This window comes from Primulina eburnea, chromosome 1 (assembly GCF_022965805.1).
Source record: "Primulina eburnea isolate SZY01 chromosome 1, ASM2296580v1, whole genome shotgun sequence".
NCBI lineage: Eukaryota > Viridiplantae > Streptophyta > Magnoliopsida > Lamiales > Gesneriaceae > Primulina > Primulina eburnea.
The window spans coordinates 12,650,474-12,670,911 of NC_133101.1; the positions used below are offsets into that span (position 1 = coordinate 12,650,474).

General features: G+C 36.4%; 1 protein-coding gene across 1 annotated transcript; it reads left to right on the forward strand.

The window, feature by feature from the left end:
• Positions 1–125: 125 nt before the first annotated feature.
• Positions 126–19,111, forward strand: LOC140804411 (uncharacterized). Its single transcript, XM_073160424.1, has 16 exons — positions 126–242; positions 896–986; positions 1,189–1,297; positions 1,395–1,479; positions 2,176–2,277; positions 2,448–2,648; positions 6,097–6,108; positions 6,282–6,458; positions 6,526–6,579; positions 6,714–6,869; positions 6,949–7,014; positions 7,538–7,584; positions 7,792–7,900; positions 7,963–8,052; positions 8,144–8,493; positions 18,979–19,111. The coding sequence occupies exons 1-16, from the start codon at positions 126–128 to the stop codon at positions 19,109–19,111; spliced, it is 1,899 nt and encodes a 632-aa protein (XP_073016525.1).
• The last annotated feature ends 1,327 nt before the right edge of the window (positions 19,112–20,438 follow it).

A 20,438-nucleotide genomic window follows, 5' to 3' on the forward strand; every position in this document is an offset into this window, starting at 1 on the left:
GGTTATATGATGTAATTTGATTTGGACTATTCGAGATGTTTCACAAATTAGGTCGAAGCATCGAATCCGCTTCACTCCAAAATAATAAAACGCCGCTCTGCATTCTGTTTCAATTCTCTTCAACAATGTCTTCCCGCTTCCAAGCAGCGGTGCTCGTATCAGCGCCTTGTTATTCGAACGCTGTTGCTTGGTCCGAAGAGAATCTGGTGGCGGTCGCTTCTGGTAGCCTCGTTACGATCCTGGTAATTGTTAACTTTTCAAAGTTTGATGATTTTAGTATTGAATTGCTTTGATGCAATTTTGCTGATTCGATGTATAGCATTTGAGTCTCAACATTGAAATTTCTCAACTTCAGAAGTACCTTGGCATTCAATCTGTTCTAGCTGAGTTTTTAGTTGATCAAGAATTTTGGGCTGTCAAGTGATTCTGTTAGTGTGAGGATTATGCAGATGACATTATTAACCATGTACTGACATGAACAAGAATCAATGACCACTGATTCTGAGTCCAGTATTCTGTGATCCACCTGATGGGATCTGATCCCATGACTTAGGAAAGACAACTACTAAATCAATTGATTGCATATAATGTAATAATATTTCTGAATAGCATGCTTATTTTTTAGCAGAAGATTTTTGCATTGTTATTGAATTTTAAACGCCAAATTTATGCTTACATTTTAATCTACCTGATCTTCATAACTGGTCTGGAAGCTATTTTATGTTGGAGTTCAATATAGGGTCTGATTTGAATTTGATAGAGAATCTTATAGTAGTTGGTCTATATAATTCATATTACCTTACTTTTTATTTGTTTTTTAAAATTAGGATTTAATTTTATACTTTTTGATTTAGCCTTCGAATCACTAGTATATGCTTGTTGTTAACTTGGTTAGAATCCTGCTAAACCATCTGGAGCTGGATGTCGAGGTGTAATTTCTGTTCTCCCAAGCAAGCCTTTTTCCATTGGTTTCATAAATGCTGGAGGTACGTAGAATCATATTAAAAAATGAATTTCATAGTTTCGAATGAGCTCATTGTATGTATGTATGTACACAATTTGGATGTCATTTGGATTTCTGGGTTTGTGGTTTTACAGTGCAAATGAAAATTAATTTTGAGTTTAGGTTTCAAGTACTTTTTATTTTCTCAGGTCACTGCATTTGATTTTGTTTTCATTGTGTCACAGGGATAGATTTTCTCTCTGGGTGCTTGTTGCCAATGCATGTGTCGCGGGATACACGGCCATGTGTTAGGTCAATTTCCTGGTCTCCTGCAGGTCTTGCTAGCAATGCTGGGTACTGATACCATTACCCCTGATCGAAGTTTTTGTTTGAGTATGTAACGCAAGTTGCCTCCCTGAATTAATTCTACATTTTGCTATGAATCGTGCAGTTGTTTGCTTGCTGTTTGCACCACTGGGGGACGCGTCAAACTTTACCGCTTTCCCTTCTGTGATTTTTCAGCTGAATGGATTGAGGTATTAAGTATTTTATAAATGAAGCTTTCAGGAAGTAGTGGTGGCAGGACCAGAATTATGGTTCGAGCTTGCTGTCTCTTCAATTTAATAATCTTCCTGAACCAAAAAAAATGGTGAAAATTTTAGCAATGGAATTGTTTCAATTCTTTTGTCTATAGATGCTCTTAATTATGTTCTTACTGTTGGTTCTGTGTTGGCTATGAGCCCATGAGTAGATTCATATTTGTGCTAATGTGTAAATTTGTTGTGTTAGTACTGGAGGGTTTGTTTATGTTTGGAGAGGCAATACCTAATCAACATTTCATTCAAAAAGAATTTCATAGCCCTTCAAGTTTGTTGTATTTACGGTTTTGTTGCTTATGCATAATAAATGTCATGAATTTGGAATCTAGTATGTTATCTATGATTCCTAAATTTAATGTTTGTTTTTCACACATTTGCTAAAGTTATAATCTGAAATTTTCTAGGTTATGGACATATCAGAGATGATGTATAATTATCTTTCCAAGATAAATTTCGGATAGACTCAAATTATATCTTCAGAAAGTTTAGATGTGAGTTGGTTCTATCTTTCAACATTTTGCTGATTAGCGTTTCTTGCATATCCCCATATACTTTTCTAGATGAAATATTCTTGATGACATAACAATTAATGATATGAATTCCAACTATTCTTGGGGTTTTTTCTTTATACAGGTGATAGGGAGTCGAGATAATGCAGAATCTGAATGCCCTAATGAGCCACCTGTATCTAGTTTAAGAAAGGAAAGAAAACGAAGGAGACAGAATGAAACTAATGTACTGCTAACTGCATTCACTATCTGATTTAGTTTTATCATTTTATTCCATGACATGAACGTCCATACTTACTAAATTAGCTTCAATGCAACTACATGATCTGCTTTCAATTTGAAAAGTTGTGCATTTGATATATGCCATTACATTGAATGTGTTGCTATTTTTATTAGGTTGCCGCAAAAAAACTTGACAATGTAAAAGAAAAAAATACATGGGAAATTATTCCCATATCTGTTTCTGAAGGGACACCTCTGAAGATCAAAGAATGCAATGTTCAACTAATAACGGCACAACAATATGCTTCTCGCAATGCAATGCTGACACCCCTTATTGTGGCTTGGTCACCGATTATGAGGACATCTGAAGATTGGGTTTCTATTCCTCATAACTTGTAGAACCCGTAAATCATTCTACGTATAAGCCATGCATAATTCTAGATTTTTAAATTTAATTGACTTCATTGCATGATTATTTTAAATGCATTTATTTGAAGTTAATTATTTTATTATTTCAGTTCAGTAGTTGATTTTTAGCATTTCAGTTATTTCAGTGAGGCCGGACCGGAGTTGGAGTTTTGAGATAGAATTTAAGATTCGAGAAATATTTCTAGGAGTTTATTTAACTAACAAGTAAGTTCATTTAAGTTAGAAAGGGAGGTTTGAGGATTTAATTTAATTATTTGAGGTGATTAAGAATTAATCCCATTTAAGTCGCATAATTAAGAGGTTAGCTCACTAAATTAATTAAAGGATTAGTGAGGCTTTTAAGAGTTATTAATTTAGTCAATAAACAACACTCCCCATTCATTTTTAGAAGCAAAATTTCGGCCCCCTTAAGATGATAGCCTATCATTTGTCAACTCATCAACCTTTTGACCCATTCTTTGTTAAGCTAGCATGTAAACCTTTTAATTATTGAGCAACCTTAATTAATTAACTAATAAACATTATCCTAATCTAGATGGGCTTGTAATCCATCGGTCATCCCCCCCAAGAAGACTTGTCAAACAACCATCATATTCAAATTTAATGAGGTGGGCTTGGTCTTGAGTTGAGATCCTATATTTGTGGATCTTGCCCCTCACCTTTCCAACCATCATTCCCCTCCCCCATGACTGAAATTCAGTGAGTTGAGAGTACAAATTTCGTGAGTCTTAGCTAGAGAAGAAGGCAAGAAAAATAGAGAGCAAGGAAAGGAAGCCACTCCGTCTCCTCCGCGCCGTATCGTTTCATTCTTTCGTTTTTCATTCAAACGAATCCAAGGCATGTATATACTTTTTCTAAACCTCTATCAAGTCATATTAGCAAGTATTTTTCAGTACATGATCAGATTTCATCATGCTAAAAACCGAAATTTTCAGTAGACACGTAACAAAAATTCTGCACAGATTTTTCTATCGACTTCCATGCTTCACGATTGGTATGTTTTGTTTCGCTTTCAGGGATGGATCGTTCCAGGGGCTCAAAGCTGATTATGGACATGTACTAGGACATGTTAGGGACATGTTAGAACGTTGGTTTCAGTCCCATGCTTGCTGTATGAACCGAATTGACAGCAAGTCCCCTAGGTGCAGAAAATGTGTTTCAAAATTTCAGTTTTTATGTCAAGGGGTTGGATCTGATCTTGGCTGCCCTAAGGGCTCTTAGCCATGGTTGGATCACTCCCCTAGCATGTCTAAGACCTGACTAAGGCGCCCTTTGGGGGCTTGGTCCATGGCTCATCGGTTTTTAAATAAACAACAAGAACAACCTCTGCCCTCTCGGTTTTCCTTCTTTTGACAGAAACATGTATTTCGAATTGTGGGGTTTGATGTGAATCTTGGTTGGCCTAGGGTCCTTAGGCACGGTTTACACCTTGCCCCTAGATGTCTAGATCGTGCCATGGTCAATGAAATGGCCACTGGAATGACACGAGACAACAAGCGAAGCAAATCACACCACACGCGCATCAAATGTACTCTCGGTGGATCTTCTCGGTTGGTTGCTGGAATGGTGCGAATTATGACTGGCCGAAAGCCCTTAGCCATGGTTCAAATCATTCCTTAGGATGTTGGTAAGGGTCTCTGGTCGGTGGTTCACACCCCAATGGCCGAAAGACACGAAACCAACACAAGACGCACGGGTGCGCAGCTGCTGGAAATTTACAGCAAGTTTCTGTGTCGTTTAGAAGGCTCGTCCGAGTTCTCGGTTGGCTTTTAGCTCATGGCCTTAGACTGGACAGTGCCTAATCAAGTTAGGAAGGTCATGTTTTTGGCCGTTCGTCATTCGGATCATTTTTGAAGTCGTACGATAATTTACGGTGCGATGTGCCAAATTGACTCTCGAAAGAGCGTTTCTTGTTTTGGCCTCCATTCCACATAGATTTCGACCATAATAATTTTAGGAGCATTATTTCATTATTTTCAGCGTATTTTAATCATGACTATACGTCGGTTCAGTGTTGGTTCGGAGTCATGATTAAATATGAAGTCATTAGGCGTCATAGTCGCATCTTTTGAACTAAATTGCATAGTTGGTCAAGTTTAAGCTATTGCATATTTTTCGTGGCACAGTTAGGTTGCAGCGAGCCTGGGGGACGATCCGATCCAATCCAGTTGATAAAATAATACAGATTTTTCATTATGCCATTTAATTATATTACGTTCATGAAAAACATAAAATGATTATTTTTGAGATTTATGCGATATGGTTTGTGGTTCATTCACTATGTGGGAGTATTATTTTATACGGTCGCCAGTGACCGCTCAGTTCAGTTTGGTACCACCCGGTCGCCAGTGACCGGCCAGCTCAGTTAAGTTTCAGACTCCCCGGTAGTCAGTTACCGATCAGTTCAGCTTAGTGCAGTGGCCACAGGCGTAAAACATATTCTCAACAGAAAATTTTACCAGTTATTTCAGTACAGGGCTCCAAGGAGCAAATATTTTTACTGTGATTATCAGTCCAGTTATGCACGTATTATAATTGTTCAGTACAGATTATTTTCAGTATGAGTACAGATTATTTTCAGTATACCTCATGACATGATATTTTATCCCATGCATATTTTACTTCAGATTTTACTCGTTACCTGCGATATATGCATGCTGAGTCTTTAGGCTCACTAGACTTGATTGTTGTAGGTACTGATGAGGCCAGGGCCGAGGACGGGGACCAGTGAGCCAGCTTGGGTCGGCAGTAGTGGCACCCGAGGACCTCAGCGCAACAGTTTTTATTTTTCCGCTAACAATTTTATCAGTCATTGGACAAATTTTAAATTGTTATTGTTGGCAACTTTATTTTTCTTCCGTTGCAATAATTGGAAACATTGAACTTGATTCACCAGTGATTTTATGAATGAGGCCGTTTAAGTTCTTTTAAAAAGAAATTTTTTTAATTTTCCGCAAATTTTCAAAGTAAGGATTTTCAGGGCTTCACATAACTCCTCGGGCTGCTGCTCTATTCTTGCTACTGGATTGAAATGTGGTCTAATTTCATTCTGGAGAATTGATGCACCAGAGAGTTATTCCATTATTACCCCTGAACTCCCATGTAAAACATCAAATGGTGGCTTTCTCAAGGCACATGATACATGCATCACATCTATTTGCTGGGCTTTATATGGCTCTGAAATTTCAAAACCTCAACTTCTTTTAGCGACGGGAAGTTCTAATGGGAGGTGAGTAAATAATTAACCTTTTTCTGTTTACGAAGCCAAAAGTCTAGCACATTTGCTTGACATGGGTTAGAACTACTGAATTATACACACACATACATATAAGGTTTACCTTTTATTTGATTATAACATTTAATTTTGTGACTTTACTCTTCTTTTTGTTTATAGAGTGAAGATTTGGTAGGTGAATATTAAGGAACTGCTGAAGTCATCTTGAACTATTCATGCTTCATTTTCTTTGCTGAGGGAGGTCAGCATATCCTGCTAAAAGTCTGCTACTTATCCTTTCAAAATTTAGACCAGCTACTTTGATTATATCTTATTTTGGAACTTGTGATTGCTCGTGTAATTAGATTATTACTGTTGATTCAGCACCTGTCTCCATACTTTCATTTACTGCCCCCCTGCAAACACCACTAAATTTGTTCCTGGCTATTGGTAAAGGATCCGGATCATTTGAAGTGTGGACCATGAATATGACCAGCCATGAATTTGAAATAATTGGCTGTTATAGTGCGCATGACCACATTGTAAGTTCTCAACACCTTTCTTGGCATATGGAATGGCATATGATTTATCTTGTAAAATAACAATCAGGTCACTGGTTTAGCTTGGGCTTTTGATGGACTCTGCTTATACAGATGCAGCCAGGTAATAAATATTGAAGGAAGTGTCTTATTGATATAAATATGAATTTTAGTATTAAGGGAGTGTTAGTTCAACAGATATTAAAAGTTAAAAAATCCATGTTAATTGCTTTTGTTATCAAGTAATGCCTCAAGCAGAAAGCCTTGAGGTTGAAAAGCTTGGTAGCCGTCCAGATTATTCGATCAGTTCATGTATTACAGGACAACTCTATGAAAGCGTGGAATTTAGTTGGGAAAGCACTAAGGGAAATAAACATTCCTTCAAATACTCCTGGTTTGAATAGCTCCCCGGATGTATGCATTAATTTTTCATGTTTACTTCTATTTTAAATTTGCATATTTGTTTCCAATAGACTCTATATTTTCTCTGCAGGTTCCATATGTATATGATTCTTGCTTTGGTCAGGCAGTATCTCATGGGAGCTTGGCAATTGCCGTGGTATCATATTCCATCCGTCCATTCTCTTATAGTTGGAATGTCCATGAACTTATCCTAAATATTATACTAGTTTTTCTCTCTTATCAAATTTTAAGTCAAAATAATAAACTCACTCGATGTAGCGATTCAAGATTTGAAGAAAGAACTGAATTCTATTCATAGCATTTTGAGAAAACTCTTAGATAACATACCATCCAAAAAATTGATTTTTTACTTCTCTCATATTATGTTTCAGATGAAATTGGTCAATATCTTGTTTCTTGCCCTTTACAAAAATAGAGAAAATTTACTGAAAAAAAAAAAAAAGAGGAAAATAGAAAGATCGAAATTTCATCACTCCGAAACAGTAGTCATATAATAATACCTAGGAAAAGGAGCTTAGTTGACTAAAATAACTCTAAGCAATAGAATCTCTTGATCCTTTTCTTGCACTTGGTCACCTTTTACCTTATGCTGAATAGATGTCATTGATACCCCTGTACTTAAATCTAGTTCTAAGAAGTTTGGTGTCTGTTATTTGCAGGCTCGAAGATTTGATTCTGATTTATTAAATCCCATGTACCAGGAAAGGTGAACTTTTAAAATTATATTTTCTAGTAACTAATTATAAAATAGCAACTGCCATGTGGATAGATGCTTTCGACAAACAAGCACCCACATTTCTTTAAAAGAAAATTTTGATGATTTAGTCAAAAGCTGAATGGAAGCAATAAGAACTAACCGTTCAAACAGTTACCTATGTTTGATTAACCAATAAATGTTATTGTAATTTTACAGAACTCAGAAAGCTGCTATCGAGTTCCTTTGGATTGGAGGGCAGCAATTAGACACTTCCTCCAATATATGTTTTGATATTGATTTCGGATCATTTCCTGGTTTCCCTGAGGTATAATTAATTTGGTGGGAAAAAAACATATTATGGTCTTTGAGTCTGTGTGGGAGTTTCAGTGGGCTTCTGAACATTTGGGATATTGTGGCAGCCCTAGTGTCTTTCAAACAGTCGATACCAAACTATGTAGAGCATATTCTGCAAAAATGGTTGACATCTTATTTTGGATCCAATTTTGGCATTTGTACTACGTTCTTGTCTACGGCATTTAAAATTTTGCCCACTCTTTCAACCCGTAAGTTGCACCTCATCAATGTAATCATCAGGCATGTTGTGCTTAAAAATGATGAGGTGAGCGAGAGTAGAAAACACCAAGACTTGGAAAGATTCAGTAGTGCCATAGAGGAACAGACAAATGTATGGAAGGAGTTGCAGTTGTGCTGTGAAAATGATCTACGGAGAAGACTTGTTGGTTTATATTTTTCTGCCATTTTAGATCTTTTGTCAGACGTGCCAACAAATTTTTGTGATGTTGGCTGTTGGCGTACTGATGAATGGCCACAACTGGAGCACAATATCTCACTTCATGAGAAAATTGTCGAGGATGATTTAAAATTTCTTGTTGCCAAAGTTGGTAAAATCAAGAAGAGGTAATTCATGATGTTCTTATCTTTGTTGAACTTCTTTTGGTTCATTCATGCACACATACATAGAATAGCATCTTAAGATACTGTATCAATCTATTAGTTGAAGGCTGGTTTCATTCTTGCTTTATTAACAGAAGAGAGAGTTTTGAATATGAAGAACATTGCAGTTTTGTTCAGCAATTGTGCCATTTGAATCAATAGAATACGCCATTTGTTCGGGAGTGAAGAATGGCAATGGAGTTGATCAAACCCATAAGCTACACCGGTGTTCTGTATCTATGCAACTTTGCCCTGCTAAATATTCCTTGTTTTGCATGTGTTGTCAAAGACGAGCTTCAAAGTTGGCACCTCTAATTTTTTTCACGATGCCTTTATACCCTTCCAATTTTAAAGCCTGAATATTTTGTCCCTTATGTGGGATACTTCTACAAAGATTACAGGCTGAATATTTACTCTCCTCATCTCCAGTATAACGAAATTCCTCTTTAAAAATGTCAATGAAAAGTCCGCCCTCTCGACTGAAATCCTCAGTCAGCAGCCCCTTACAATCTATGATTTATGACAGGCCTCTATCTCTGTCAGCAGGTCTGTGTTTCCAATTTTTCCTTCTGCGGTGCTTCTGTGAAAATCCACTGATATGTCCTATACATAATAACTACCATGGAAGGATGTTTATTCTATTAATTGGTAGGAAAAATATGGTTGGATATTTGAATTTCCTAGTATTTTGTATTTGTTATAGTAGGTGTCCAGCGAGCCAACTTGTGGCTTGGGTTTTTATTGGCTCTAATGTAAAACGATCTTTATTTTAATAATATTTTAGGTTTTGTACAATTATGACATTTACTTCATCTGTTTACCCATGTAAGCTGCATAGATAAAGTCCTTTGGTGTTTGTGTGCAAGTGACTTAAGTAAAAATTCTTCTAGAAAACTTTGAAAGAAAATGCTATATTGCTTGAAAACTTGGTAGTTTACAATAAGAGCTTCACCCTATTTATATTAATCTAATTTATACTTGTAGCTTTCTACAATGAAAGCGATACATATCAACTCTCTAGGAGGTTCTAAGATCTACACTATTCTAGTTAATTCCATTCTATACTATTCTAAATGATTATTCTATCCACAAAAGATTTCACAGAAAACTCTTAATTGATGAAATATGGAGAATGTTTTAGAAGTGCTTGAACCTCTACAGAGCACCTATTTAGAAGTTTTTGGAATGCACAAGAAGGTTCTGGTTCGTGATATTCCGCAACATCAATGAGTTCTAATAAAAATCTATTTATGAAATAATGGTTGATCACTTTGCAAATAAAAATGCTAAGAAATCAATTTTTTATAGTTAATTGTAATAGAATGTCATTATTGTAAAGCTTAGTTTATGTGTTTAGTTAAGAAAATTATCTTTATAGTATTGATTTTATATTGAAAATTGTGACATTAAACAAAAAATATCGATCTTACATTGAAAATTGTTAAGTTGAACCAAAAATTTACTAACATTAAAAAGAATGCTGCTATGATGTCGAAAAAGTTAATATATTCAGCGTCGCATCAGCAATTTAACCAAAATAGCCGAACACTGATAGTTAGTGTACAATGACCAAAATTTAACCTGTTAATAAACTAAAATTCAAAATAAACAATATTGGCTGATTAAAAAAGTTATTTTCCATAAATTTAAACACCAACACCTACTTAGAGATGACAATTTTTCCCACGGATTTGGAGACCCACGGGGAAAACTCGAAACAGGGATCGGGGCGGGAAATCCCTGTACCCACGCCGTGTTGCCCCATTAATATTTTTGAAATGGGAACCGAACCCGAACCCGAAAAAACGAAGATCGTGACAGGTATAGGGGTAGGGATGTAATTCGAAGACTAGGATGGAGATAACAAACCCAACTCCACCCCATTGTCATCCCTCCACCTACTACACACTTTGTCACACAAAACCCCTTGTGACACCTTTACTGCCACGTGTTGTGATTTGTGACTATATACTTTAATGTTTTTACGAATCTATCAAAAGGAATCAACTTTTTCACAAAACCCCTTGTGACACCTCCACTGCCACGTTTTGTGTTTGTGACTGTATAATTTAATGTTTATCCGAATCTATCAAAGAATCAACTTTTTCATCTTTAAACGAATTTTTCACATATTCCAACTGATTCATTCGTGTAAGCACACAAAATCTCCACACGCGTACAAAAATATCCCAATGATTTAACTTTATCTTTACACTTAAACTAGCCGACATACACATGGTGTTTATTTAATATAATATATAAATAATTTAGCTCATAAATCATATGTATACTATATACTGATAATATATTTTTTTCCAAATATTTAGTTTCTTTATGATTTTTTTCTAAAAAAATATTTTTAAGACTTGATTCATTAATGATTTGCAATATTATTAGTTCAGGAAAAGGTAGACAAAAATTTGACAAAAGTTGAAATCATTCATGAATCCACGGAATGAAATCTTCATATCAATATATGATGGGGTAAAAGTCAAAAAAAAAAAACATTTGTTTTGTACTTTTGTATGACAAGTCTTACACCTTAATTTCGTCGGAAAAAAAAATGATTATCCAATTTTGATTAAAAAAATAAGGTATACATTGGTCACTTTATTTCGAGACATATATGTGATGTTATAGGTAACGTTTCATTGGTATGTGCATAGATATATTCAATCATACAGCTGTGTGATCATATGATTAGTCACTGGACAACCTTCCATCCGACTTTCCAATTGGTTATTATTTATCGAGTAGATTAGTATGCAGTTAAGGTTTTATATCATTAGTATTTTGATCCGAGACAACATAGATGATATACGTACTAGTGCTAGACTTTGACTCATTTATCGACTCCACGAGGGTCATCAGATGGCGAGGTTCAGTATGGTATCGACATACATCGGAGCAGATGCATTGTGGTTGATGATATGTATAAGCTAGAAACCGTATATAGGATCTGCTCGGATGGTATATTTTGTCGATTAATTTTCCGAAGACTGAATTATATATTCATTAATAGGTTGTGTGAAGGCCACAAAAATTTATAAATACTATAGCCCAAGAACTCAAAATTTTGGGCACATCCAATAAGTTTGAACCCATTCAATGACTTGATGACAACCTATAATGACAAATCTAAAAAATTATTCCATGTCCGTATTCATATTGTAACACCCTATTGATGGCTACATTATAGCATTAAATAAGCTGCTTAAAAGCCTTAAAACGTTCGCTAAGGCATCCGCTAAACTTCTCTCTTCCCAACTATAAGTAAGATCCAAACTATAAGTAAGAGATCAAACCAAGATAAAAGAACACCGAAAACCTCACAAAAATTCAAGAAGAAAAACTGCCAAATTCGAGGCTTTCAGCAGCAGATTTCGTGACATTATTCTGTCCATTTTCGAGTAAAATTTCTAGTAGCAGCCAAATACTATATTTGAACTACAATCTAGCAACTCATATTAACGTTTGGAATCAAGAAAGACCAAAGTAATCGGGCTTATGTATTAAAAAAGTATATACACGTATGATATTCTATACACGTATGATATTCTATGTTCCATTTTTGAACATTTTCGTTTGAGCATGATTTATTCGTTTATGTCTTGTCTAAGCTTTATATGTTCCGAACATTGATATAATTCAATAAAAATTTGGAAAGCTATTATAAGATATGACCGCTATATGGTATGATTATAACTGTTATATGACCTCTATATGATGAGATTATAATCATTGTATGGTCTCGTCACTTGAGTATTAACATATAGGGGACATGTATTAGTAAAATCGTGGAAATTAGATGAAATTTCAATGCTTCATGTCCATGATATGATTATGATACGTTATGTCTTCCGTTAAGAAATTTTACGTTTAGAAAAAATATAAGTATTTGTTATATATATCCGAACAATCCCCACTTGCTGAGTGTTTCCCAATTAAGTCACCCTTACCTCTCTCCCTATACAATACCAACAAACAAGTTGATGGACAAATTATGAGACTTCTGGAGCTGGTGAAGAAGCCACTTTCTAAGAAAGATTATTTTCATATTTCAATTGTCAATTTACGTTTTAAATTTTACACTTCTGCACTCTTTGATTTCTTTCATGTTGTAAAGACAATGACGGATTATTTTATAAACTGGTTTGGTTATATATTGTATTACGAGCATGTTATTTTAAAATTATGTGATTGTTCAAAAACGAATGTGTCTGTACACCTAGGTCTCAGGACATGACATTTAAATGATATTAGAGCCAGCATGATCATAATCTGACTGAGATCCTAACATTCAAAACGTGATAAGATGTCGAATTTTGCCAAAGGACCAGTGCATTCATATCCTTGACAATTATTTTTGAGGTAGTATATTAACCATCAATCAACGACCTAAAATCTAATTTATAGGCGTAATCAGAGTCTCATCAAATTTGACATTCTCTATTTTTGGTTACAAGCTTACTTTTTGGTCTATTTATGCTCATCAATGATGCATTTAAGGGATAGAATCGTGATTAAAAACTTTTCTTCCTCACACATAAGTAACCCTCCCATTTTGCACAAAGAAGATCACACCGATTTAAGAATAAATTCTCTAAAATCTCGAGCATGTTTCAACGATTTTCGAACATAATTTTGACAAAGTTTGAGTAAGAAATGGCGACCCAATCTAAGACCATGAGTAACCTCGAACTCGAGATTTAGCAACTTAGAGGGACCTTCAGTAGTTTTTTTTAGAAGTTACTATTCTAATAAAAAAATTTACCTGCTTATGTGTTGTTTGATTGTGGTGACACATTCTTTTATATCTAAGAGGTTCACTAAGAAATTAGGGGTTAAACCTAAAATGCTTGTTAAACCTTTTAGGATAGCAACACCTACTAGTAAGGCTATCGAAACCATCGAGTTACATCGAGGCTATAAAATCAGTAACAATATGCATACGTTCAATGCCGACTCGATTCAATGGTGGATTTTGACATCATTCTGAGAATGGATTGTTTAGCCAAGACTCATGCAATGGTAAATTGTTGGGGTGAGAATGTCAAATTACAAACCGAGAAGAAATCATATACCATACGCCTCGGTCTCGGGGCGTGACATGTTGGTTTTATAATGAAAGTTCAAGGAAGAAAGAAGAAAGCTATGTTTTCATTTTCTAAATCAAAAACTAGTACATCGATTAGTGAGTAGTATTCTCCAACTAATTCCGAGATCTTAAACCATGAAGACCAACATCCTGCTAGGTATCAAAGAAATTTTCTAAAATTGCAAAAAGAAAATAAGAAGAAAGAAACTAAGATAACATGCTAAGATGGAAATTTGACAATTTAGAAGACTAACATAAAAAATACACAAATAAATTGGATCATAATTACGATTTCCTAATTAATATTATATATTTGATATGGGTTGTCAATACAAAAAAACGGAATTAAAACCGTCGCTATGATAGCAACGGTTTTAATAAAACCGTCGCTTATCAAATTAAGTGACGGTTAAATTAAAACAGTCGCTAGAATAGCGACGGTTCAAGAAAAACCGTCGCTATAATAGCGACGGTTTTTCATAAACTGTCGCTAATATTGCGACTGTTTGATAAACCCGTCGTTATTTTGTGCGACGGGTTTTTTTATCCGTCGCATTATGCGACGGTCTTGTATTCTACCCGTCGTTATTTTGTAGCGACGGTTTTAGGAAACTGTCTCTTAATTTGACAAGCGACGGTTTTATTAAAAACTGTAGCTATTATAGCGACGGTTTAAGGAAAACCATCGCTATAATATCGACGGTTTTAATAAAACAATCGCCGATCTAGATCGGCGACGGTTTTGCAAAAATCGTCGCCATAGTAGCGACGGTTATGCAACAACCGTCGCCGATCTATTATAGCGACGGTTTAAAGAAAACCTTCGCTATAATAGCCACGGTTTTAATAAAACAGTCGCCGATGCCATAGTAGCGACGGTTATGCAACAACCGTCGCCGTTCTAGATCGGCGACGGTTTTTACCAAAATTGTCGCTATTATCGCGACGGTTTTGGTTGAACCGTTGCTATATAGCGATCGTTTTTTTAAAAACCGTCGCTATAATTATATATATACCGAGGTTCGTAGACATTTTTCGTCTATCTATAGTAGTAGTTAAACTCTATCAATTTTTCGAAGTTTCGATTTTTTAATTTTGTACTAACATTTTTTCGTATTTATTTCGTAGATTTGCTCGTCGGTACGATCTTCCAGCGTTACGTGGAGCTGCATTTCTTCGCGCAAATCAGGTTTTAATTTTTTTTTCCCCGAAAATTTACTACATAATTTTAATTTTGCATAGTAGTTTTTTTTATGCATTTTATGGTTACAAACCGTCGCTTCTTAAACAGCGGTTTTTTTTAAAAAATCACCGTTTAATATAGCGAAGGCTTTTTCAATTCCGTCGCTTAATATAGCGACGGCTTTTTCAATACCGTCGCGAACCTTTGGATGTTCAATTTTAAATTTTAATTTTGTTCAAATAAAATATTTTGACTTTTTATAATCATAATTTAAATTTTCAAAACTAGCTATTATAAATAGATAAATATAAGTTTTCAATAGTTCAACTTTTATAAATAGCTTCTATATCATCATTTATCACACATTAAAGAAAGAAATACATTTATCTTTTATGTTTATCCAACTTGGGTATTTGGCAAGAGTAAATTCACTCGCATCCAAGATTTCTTGCTCGAGGTGTTTAACCTTTTCCAAAAGCATCATGAAGATCAATAAATACTTGTGAAGATTGAACGGGATAATGGTCAATTTTTTTTTAGCTTTATAAAATGTGCCACCAATACCAATCATCAAACTTTCATAATATCAATTATATGACAAAAAATAAAATAATACGTATATAATTAAAAATATTATATATTTATAAAATTGGTTTGGTTAGGACTTTTCACCAAAACTTTGAAAAAAACCAATTTTTTCGATATGATTAATTTTAAAACTAATATAAATCGATCGACTAAAAACCAAACCAATTATTTGATTTGGCTTTGGTTTCTACTCACCCCTAAATTGGGTAATGCATGAGATTGACTAATGTTTCAATTTCATTTCCTCAATATCCATTGTTTTTGCCCTCTAAGCGAGAAATCCCTAAATCCACATAAAAATAAATATTTTTATTTTTTTTAATAATATAAAATAGAAGATTGTTTTTAGTCTTCTTGTAGAACCCGTAATTAGACTACGTATAAGCCATGCGTAATTCTAGTATTTTAAATTAAATTGACTTCATTGCATAGTATTTAAATTCTTTCTTAGAAGTTAATTATTTTATTTCAGTAGTTTAAATTTTATTCTTTCAGTTATTTCAGTAAGGCCGGACTGGAGTTGGAGTTTAGAGATAAAATTTAAGATTCAGAAAATATTTCCAGAATTTAATTTAGCTAGCTAGTAAGTTAATTTAAGTTAATAAGGAGGTTTAGGGAATTATTTAAGTTACTTGAGGTGAGTAGGAAATAAATTCATTTAAGTTCCAATAAGTAAGGGTTAAGTCACTAAATTATTTAAAGGATAGGTAAGGCTTTTAAAGGGTATAAATTTACTAGGTAATCAACATTTCCCCTCAATTCTATTCCAAGATTTCGGCCACCCCTTTAGTGCTAGAACATTCCTTGCCAACTCACCACCTTTGACCCTTTCTTTTCATTTAATTAGTAGGATAATTCTTTTATTTTTGGGAGCACCATTTAATTAATAATCAACCTTATTCTAACCTAGACTAGCTTGTAAATAATCGGCCACCTCACCCCAACAAATCATTTGATATCAAACCAAAAGTCAAAATTTCAAAAGGTGGAGACTTGGTCTTGATTTGTTCTCTATATCTTGCAACCATTTCCCTCACTCTCTTAACCATCTTTTCCCCTCCCCCATCACCGAATTAGAGAGTATTTCAGAGTGTAAAAAAAACGTGAGAATTCAGTGGGAGATAGGAGAGAAAAATCGAGTAAGAGGAAGGGTAGAAAAGATAGTGCTCCACCTCCTCCGCGTCGTATCGTCTTATTCATTCGTTTTTCGTTCAAAACGAAACCAGGCATGCATATGTTCTTCCTTGACCCTTCAATCAAGTCATATTATCATTTATTTTCATTATATGATTATCATTTCTATGGAAAAAACCGAAATCTACCAAGAATTTTCAGAAAACAAAACCTACAGATTTCGGCCTTCATGATGCAGTTTCACGGGTTCTCTTGTTTTGTTGTTTCAGGTGGATGGTTCGACTCCAGGCTCACTAAGCTACATCTAGACATGTACTAGGATGCATTAAGACCATGTTGGTCCATTCAAACCAGCCCCATGCATGATAAAATTCGGATTTGACAGCAACTCTTCAATCTTGGCCATTTGAGTTTCGAAAAATGCTGTTGTGCTGTCAAAGGGAATGGATCTGATCATGGCTGTCCTAGGGGCCTATAGCCATGGTTAGATCACTTCCCTAGCATGTATAAGACGTGACTAAGTTGCCCTTTTCGTGGCTTGGTCCATGGTGAATCTGTTTTCACAAAAATACTCAAGAACAGCCCAGCACCTTTCGGCCCTCCCCATTTTACAGCATGTGTATTTCGAAAATGGTGGAATGGTGTGGATCTTGGTTGGCCTATGGCCCTTAGCCATGGTTCATACGCTACCACTGGATGTCTAGATCGTGCCATGGTTAATAAAATGGCCACTGGAACGACATGAGATAGCAAACAAAGCAAAACACCACACGCGCATGCAAAGGTGCTCTCGGGTGAATCTTTTGAGTTGTTGCTGGAATGGTGCGAATTGTGGTTGACCTAGGGCCCTTAGCCATGGTTCAAATCATTCCTTGGGATTTTGGTAAGAGTCTTTGGTCGGTGGTTCAAGCCCCAATGGCCGGTAGTTTTGAAAACGACACAAGATATGCGATTGCACAGCTGCTGTAATTTGACAGCAAGTGGTGCCGTTGTTCTCAGGCGTGTTTCGAGTGCTCGGTTGGCTTTTTAGCCTATAGCCTTGGACTGGACAATGCCTCAACAAGTTAGGAAGGTCATGCTTTTGGCCGTTTGTGATTTGGATCATTTTTGAGGTCGTACGAGAATTTACGGTGCGATGTGCCAAATTGACACTAGAAAAAGCGTTTCATGTTTTGGCCTCCATTCACCTAGAGTTCGACCCTCACCATTTTAGGAGCATTAATTCATCATTTTAAGCGTTTTTTAATCATGACTATACGTTGGTTCAATGTTGGTTCGGATTGGTTCGGAGTCATGATTAAATACGTAGTCGTTAGGCGCAATTGTCTCAGTTATCGGATTTAATTGCATAGTTTGCCCAAGAAAATCTATTGCAAATTTTTCATAGCATATTTAGGTTGCAGCCAGCCTGGGAGCGATCCAATCCATGTGGTAAAATAATACAGGATATTTCATTATGCCATTTAATTATATTACGTGCATAAAAATAGAAAATACTTATTTTTGAGATTTATGCGATATTGCTTGTGGTCAATTCACTATCATGGGAGCATTATTTTACCCGGTCGCCAGTGACCGATCAGTTCAGTTTGGTACCAACCGGTTGCCAGTGACCGGTCAGTTCAGTGCAGTGTAGAGGCCACTTGCGTAGACCATAATCTCAACAGAAAAAAAATTATTACAAATTATTTCAGTACAAGACTCCAAGGAGCAAACATTTTCACTATGATTTTCAGTTCATTTATGCACGTATTATAATTGCTCATGATAAGTTATTTTCACAGTATACCTCATGACATGATATTTTATCCCATGGAAAAAAAAAATTTACTATATTATTTACTCGTTACCTACGATATATGCATGTTGAGTCTTTAGACTCACTAGACTTGATTGTTGTAGGTATTGATGAGGCTGGGGCCGAGGGCGGGGACCAGTGAGCCAGCTTGGGTCGGCAGTAGTGGCACCCGAGGAACTCATTTACAACACTTGCCATTTTATGCAAACATTTTTATCAGTTGTTGGATATTCTTAAATTGTTATTTTGCAAACAAATATTTACTTCCGCTACTATTTTGAACATCAAACCTAATTTATCGATCTATTTTATGAATGAGGCAAATTTACCTACTTTAAAAGAAAATTTTAAATTTTTCCGGAAATTTTCAAGCAAGGATTTTCGGGCTGTTAAAGATGGTATCAGAGCCTATGTTCTTGTAAAGGGTTACACTACTACTGACCAAGAGAAGCTCACGAAATCACGTCTTCGGTCTGTAAGTTTTACATTTCAGCATTTTATTTACAGCATGAATTATTTCAACAGCATGATTCCATGCAATGTTTTACGTTCAGATCCTTTCATTATTTCAGTAATGATTTAAAATAAGTTATGGAATTATGGATGTTAGTTACGTATGGGTTATGTATGGAACAATATGCCCCCTAGACGCCAGGTTGGACGCCTGAGAGGTGGCGAGGAGCGCCGTCATGAGGACGCTGAGGATCGTAGGCGGGAGGAAGACTTACCTCCACCCCCTCCGCTTGATATGAATGCCCAGATGCTAGCTGGGATGACATAGTTCTTCGCTGAGTTTGCGGGGAACCATGCCGCGGTGGCAGCTAGGCCGACAGGGCCCAAGGCTGTCTATGAGAGATTTATGAAGATGCATCCAAAGGAGTTTTCTGGGACGTCTGACCCCATGATTGCCGAGGGATGGATCAAATCCCTCGAGGTCACCTTCGAGTTTATGGAGCTGGGAGATGCAGACAGTGTACGCTGTGCTACATACTTGCTCGGAGGAGATGCCCGCTTATGGTGGGAGGGAGCATCGGTAGCCCTGAACGTGGCTACGCTGAGTTGGGAGCTCTTCACGGAGGTGTTCTATTCCAAATATTTTGCTGAGGAAGTTCGCACCAGGTTGACCACTGAGTTCATGAGTCTGAGACAGAGGGATCTAACTGTTACGGAGTTCATCCGTAGCTTCGAGAGGGGTGGTCCCTTTGTGCCCCTGATCGCGAATGATGCTAAAGCCAAGTTGATGCATTTCCTGGTGGGTCTACGGCCGATCTTGCGTCGGGATGTTAGGATGTCTGACCCTGCTACTTATGAGATCGTTGTCTCCAAAGCTCTAGCCGCAGAGCAGGATCTGCGGGATATTGAGAGGGATCGCCAGGGTAAGCGCCCAGTCCAGGTACCACACCGCCCTCCTCCTCATCAGCATCAGCAACAGAACAAGAGACCTTTTAACGGGCCGCCTAGAAACAGAGGCCAGCAGCAGCAGCGGGGACGCCCAGCCCCGAAGACTTATGAGCACCCATTCTGTCCTAGGTGCTCACGCCGCCATCCTGGAGCATGTATGTCTGGCTCAGGAAAGTGTTTTAAGTGTGGCAGTCCAGACCACATGTTGCATCTGCCTACCCAAGGCAGAGTTTTTGCTCTCCATGCCACGGAAACAAACCCAAAGACTATGTTGTTGACAGGTACTTTTAAGCTTTAAGTTATTATATGAATTTTCGTGTTTTGGGAATCGAGATTAAGATTTGAGCTTAGAACCGCGATAGGATTGCATGTTCTACTCAGTATTATTTTGGGGATTTAAGTTAGAAGAACTTTGACCTTTGCATGTCTATAAGTTTAGTTCTTGTAGCTATTGGGTTCAACTTAGAGTTCCGATCTTTCAGGTAGAATTTTTATATCTGGTTCCGCTACCAAGGCCTTGATAGATTCAGGGGCCACTCACTCGTTTATTTCGGAGGTCTTCGCGAACTTTCTCAAGATCAAGACCATTGGGCTAGACATAGCCTTTTCAGTAGTGTTGCCGTCAGGCGAGGAGATGGCAGCTACCAATATTATCCGAGATATAGATCTTGAGCTGCACGGTAATCTTGTTTATGCGGATCTGATCG

Bases quoted from the DNA above. Each gene is read 5' to 3' on its own strand.
- LOC140804411 (XM_073160424.1), top strand. From the start codon at position 126: ATGTCTTCCCGCTTCCAAGCAGCGGTGCTCGTATCAGCGCCTTGTTAT. The intron at 2,278-2,447 runs GTACTGCTAACT...TATTTTTATTAG, and splicing joins GGAGACAGAATGAAACTAAT to GTTGCCGCAAAAAAACTTGA. The intron at 7,901-7,962 runs GTATAATTAATT...TGGGAGTTTCAG, and splicing joins CATTTCCTGGTTTCCCTGAG to TGGGCTTCTGAACATTTGGG.